At 31.2% G+C, this 3,999-nt stretch overlaps 3 protein-coding genes across 3 annotated transcripts; 1 reads left to right on the forward strand and 2 right to left on the reverse strand.

Moving 5' to 3' along the window:
* Window positions 1-261: 261 nt before the first annotated feature.
* ENU1_167350 (hypothetical protein) lies at window positions 262-1,929 on the reverse strand (the record flags this gene model as incomplete). The annotated part of the gene is made up of 1 exon (XM_008861031.1): window positions 262-1,929. One exon carries the CDS (start codon window positions 1,927-1,929, stop codon window positions 262-264), a length of 1,668 nt encoding a protein of 555 aa, XP_008859253.1.
* A 141-nt stretch (window positions 1,930-2,070) lies between these two features.
* Window positions 2,071-2,607, forward strand: ENU1_167360 (hypothetical protein; the record flags this gene model as incomplete). The annotated part of the gene is made up of 1 exon (XM_008861032.1): window positions 2,071-2,607. The coding sequence occupies one exon, from the start codon at window positions 2,071-2,073 to the stop codon at window positions 2,605-2,607; it is 537 nt and encodes a 178-aa protein (XP_008859254.1).
* A 220-nt stretch (window positions 2,608-2,827) lies between these two features.
* On the reverse strand, window positions 2,828-3,571 carry ENU1_167370 (deoxyuridine 5'-triphosphate nucleotidohydrolase domain containing protein; the record flags this gene model as incomplete). The annotated part of the gene is made up of 1 exon (XM_008861033.1): window positions 2,828-3,571. One exon carries the CDS (start codon window positions 3,569-3,571, stop codon window positions 2,828-2,830), a length of 744 nt encoding a protein of 247 aa, XP_008859255.1.
* Window positions 3,572-3,999: the final 428 nt, after the last annotated feature.

Raw genomic sequence — 3,999 nt, forward strand, 5'->3', positions numbered from 1 at the left:
AGAAGTTGTTGATATTAACGGACATATTACTGAATCTATTCCAAGAGGCGTGTATAATATGATTGAGGCAGATGAACTTGGACAATATGAAAAACGTGTGAGTGCATCGAAAAGAAATAATTTAATACTGAAACGTACTATGGAACGTATTAATAAACATGCATGGGAAGATGCAATGAAGAAAGATAAAACAATGAAACCGAGAAAAATAACAAAAGTATCAATGATAAAAGATAAAAAGAAGTAAATTAATTTAATTCTTTAATCGTAAATTATGTCTGGATCGTTTCCATTTCCGCCAAATGGTTGATGTTCCATTGGCTCTGCACTATAGTCGTCTTCTTCATCTTCATAATCATAATAATTATCTTCTTCACTTGCTTTTCTATTAAAATAATTTAATCTTTCCTTTTCAAATTTGGACATTGTGTCATTTTCAAAACGTCTATAATTTTCTTCTGTCATTCCTAACGGATTGTTGTCCTGGTAGTCATTTAAATCATCTTCCCACTCTTCCATTAAACTCTCGTTGTCATCTTCTAAATGGTCAAGATCCCTTTTCAACTTAATATTACTCTTTCTCGCTTCCTTTATCTTTTCTGTTAAATCTTCTAAAAAACTTTCATCATAGCCCAGATCTTTCATAAACGTTGTTAATCTCGTCTCGAATTTTACATGTTGTAATGAATTCTCGTTTTCATCTTGATACTTTTCAGTGTCGTCATCTTTAATATCTTCATACTTTTCGTTTAATTCTTTTATTGGGTCATAGTCTTTCTCTTCCTGACTCATATCTTTTGAATCATTTTCAGTTTCAGATGGATCTTTATAAATTTTATCATCAATAAATACGGTGAGCGAATTTCTCCTCCACCACGAGTAACCTCCGTTGAATTTCATGAGATTTAAAACCGAATCATATTCTTTTTGATTCAATAGATGAATGCAAGGCCTCGCAGTTACAATAGCCTTAGAATATTTGACATTCACCATGGTTTTTTTGTTAATTGAAGAAGTTATTGCTTTAATAAGGCGTAATAAATTTTTATCATAATTAATGTCGTCAAATATAATGAATCTGTAATTTTGATCATCATCATAAGTGTCAAATAGCGAGTCTCCTCGGAGCATGAATGTGTTGTACTTCATAAACACTTCTTGAATAGCGAACTCTGTTTTACCGGTCTTAGTTGGACCGACTATAAATAAGTTACCCATTCGGTACTTATCTCCGCTTGCGCACTTTATCCATTTTCTAATTGTCTGTATTTCTTCGGTTTCTTCTTTCCATGGATATAAATTCTCTTTGGTATAGTTCTCCATATCAATACGCCTTGCATTTTTTCTTAACCATCTGGCTTTTATTTTGCCCTCTTGTTGTATGTACTTCTCAGAGTTGATCTCCATTAAATTCTTCTCCAGTTCTTTATAATCGTGGTAGCTATCCATATCGTTCAATGCATTAATCCACGTTTGATTTAATTTTGTCTTATCATTTGGATTACCTCTAAACATTCCTTCTCCTTTTTTGGTAATATATTTAATAATGTTACTGATGTCGCCGGTTCTCGTGGTGTAGGAGTTAACACGTGAATACCAAAAACGTTGTTTAGTTCCATCACTATGATTTATGACTGGACGCGCGTTAAATGATTTAGGTCTGTTAAGTACAATTAATACATGTTGGTGCGGATGTTCATTAGCTTCGTCTCTCTCAACTGGTGATATATGAGCGTACTGGATATTGTTAGTAGCTCCTGCAATTCTATTAATTACTTCAGCAAATTGTGTCTGATTTTGAATTTCGTCTCCCCATAAGGTGAGGTAAGCATATTTACTGGTGAAATGTAGCGGTTTGTTTGTATTTACTAAATGTTGCATTTTTTCATAATCCAATTTACTCGGTTCATTTTGGAATTGTTGACTCATCGCGGTTTTATTGTGAACTGATAATTCCGTTTTCTCGTTTTTTATTGACGTTTTTGCTGACAAAAATCGACGTGTCGGGGTATTATTTCATAATTTTTACTATTTAAGATTACGATTTTGAACTTTAAAATATCAAATCGTATGTCCGGATTTAATCGCCCGAGAGACGATATCTTTGAAACTGTCGCTGCCATGGATTTGGCTGACGTTTATAAAGATGCTCAATGTGATCCCAATGTTAATCCATTCATTAAACGTATTTATTACCTTATGAAAGAACCCCAGTACTTGGAATGGAAACTTAATAACGATCCAAACGTTGTTGATGATGATGCTCGTGAAGATATACTCCGAAGAAAACTCGAATCAATTAAACGATGCGAAAGAATTTCTCAATTTCTTGATGAACAAAATATTGGTTTAAATACTTATTCTGTTTGGTTACGTAAATTTAAGAAGAATTCTACTAAGCTTAATAATGTTATTTCATTACCCGACTGGGTTAGAAAACATTCAAATAAATGTAAAGATGATATTGATGCTGATAAAATTATTGGTGCTGGTTGTCTTACTGATAATGATAACCCCGATGAAATGAAATCTCGTAGAGCTATGACAAAGGGTCCTAAGAAAGATGCAACTGAAAAGAAACCAAAGAAACCAGAATCTAAAGAATAACTTATTTCTTTTTATTTTTCAATTATGTCTGATAATCCTAGTTTTAAAATAATATAAATAATAATAAATATCACTGTAAATAAACTCATGCATACTGTATTACATATTGTTTGAATAACCGTTGGATGTTTTAATCTTTCAATTAGTGGTTCACGTTCTTGTTTGTTTGTTGTATTATCTAAATTGTTTAACATAATAATATAAAGAAGATTCAATTATCTTAGATGTTTAAGCCCTGATTAAGAAGTCTCTTTCTTCTAATACATTTATCATAATAGTCTTCATAGGCATGATTCACCGGATGCAAGTCATAAATATTGTGATAAATCTTTAATTCAGCTTTTCGTCCTCTTGTAATGATTCTTCTAAGCTGCTCTTGTTCATTGCTACAATAAAGATAAATAAAGTAGTGATTAATTGCATCAGTAAATATTGTTGGTTGAATAAATTGATTAACGAATCCTTTTGCAATAAATTTGTTACCATAGTTAAAAGTATCAATCTTTAAAATAATAGATTTTACATCGAATATTTTTGGTATCCCATAAGTCGCGCATAATTCAGTTTCAATTTCTAATAATTTTCGTCTTTGTTCCTGTGTTAAAGCGTTATCGTTTGCACAGAATATCTTGAGAGCTTCAATGGGATGTCTTTCCCAAATAACATATTTTGCATCCTGATAACTAATTGTATCTAGTTGAGTCTCAAAGCAGTGTAATACATACATTTGAAATTGGAAATTAGTAATTTCACCGTCTTTTAATCGCTGTAATTGTTTCTCGCCTTCATAATCAATGTCGATGTATTCGTGAATGATTTTAAATCGTACCGAATCGTTCAAAATTGACTTTAAATTACCAAGTAATGTACTTTTTCCTACTCCTATTCCCCCGGAAATGAAAATATGATTTTTTTTAGTTGCGAGAATAGAGATATAATTAGTTGGTTTATTTAATACTGACATTTGTGTTATTTATTCGTTTTGTTTCTGTTTTTATTTTTGTTGTTACGTATTGATTTGTTATTGCTTTCGTCATCGTTTTTTCTCGCTTCTCGTTTCTATTCCTCAATCATATGATGTTTGTCTCTTTCTCTTGTCGTTTATTGGTTATTTTTATGTTTCTCCGCTTCTTTATGGTTCTATGTTACATCTTCTTCTTATTTCTGCACCTTTCTTTCACCCTAATTCATCACCGTTTGAAATTTTTGAATGTTATTTTCAACCCTGCCACGTTGCGTTTTTATATAAACAATTGTCAGCGAACTAATAATTTCAGTCGGTTCTTGCACTGACTATTTTGTTATATTTTTTTTTGTTTTATAAAAATAAATGAGTAAATAATAATTGAGTTTTGAATTGAGTTAAAATTGAGGTATAATATTTATTTTAAT

Source organism: Entamoeba nuttalli (assembly GCF_000257125.1).
Source record: "Entamoeba nuttalli P19 unplaced genomic scaffold asmbl_7223, whole genome shotgun sequence".
Taxonomy (NCBI): Eukaryota; Evosea; order Mastigamoebida; family Endamoebidae; genus Entamoeba; species Entamoeba nuttalli.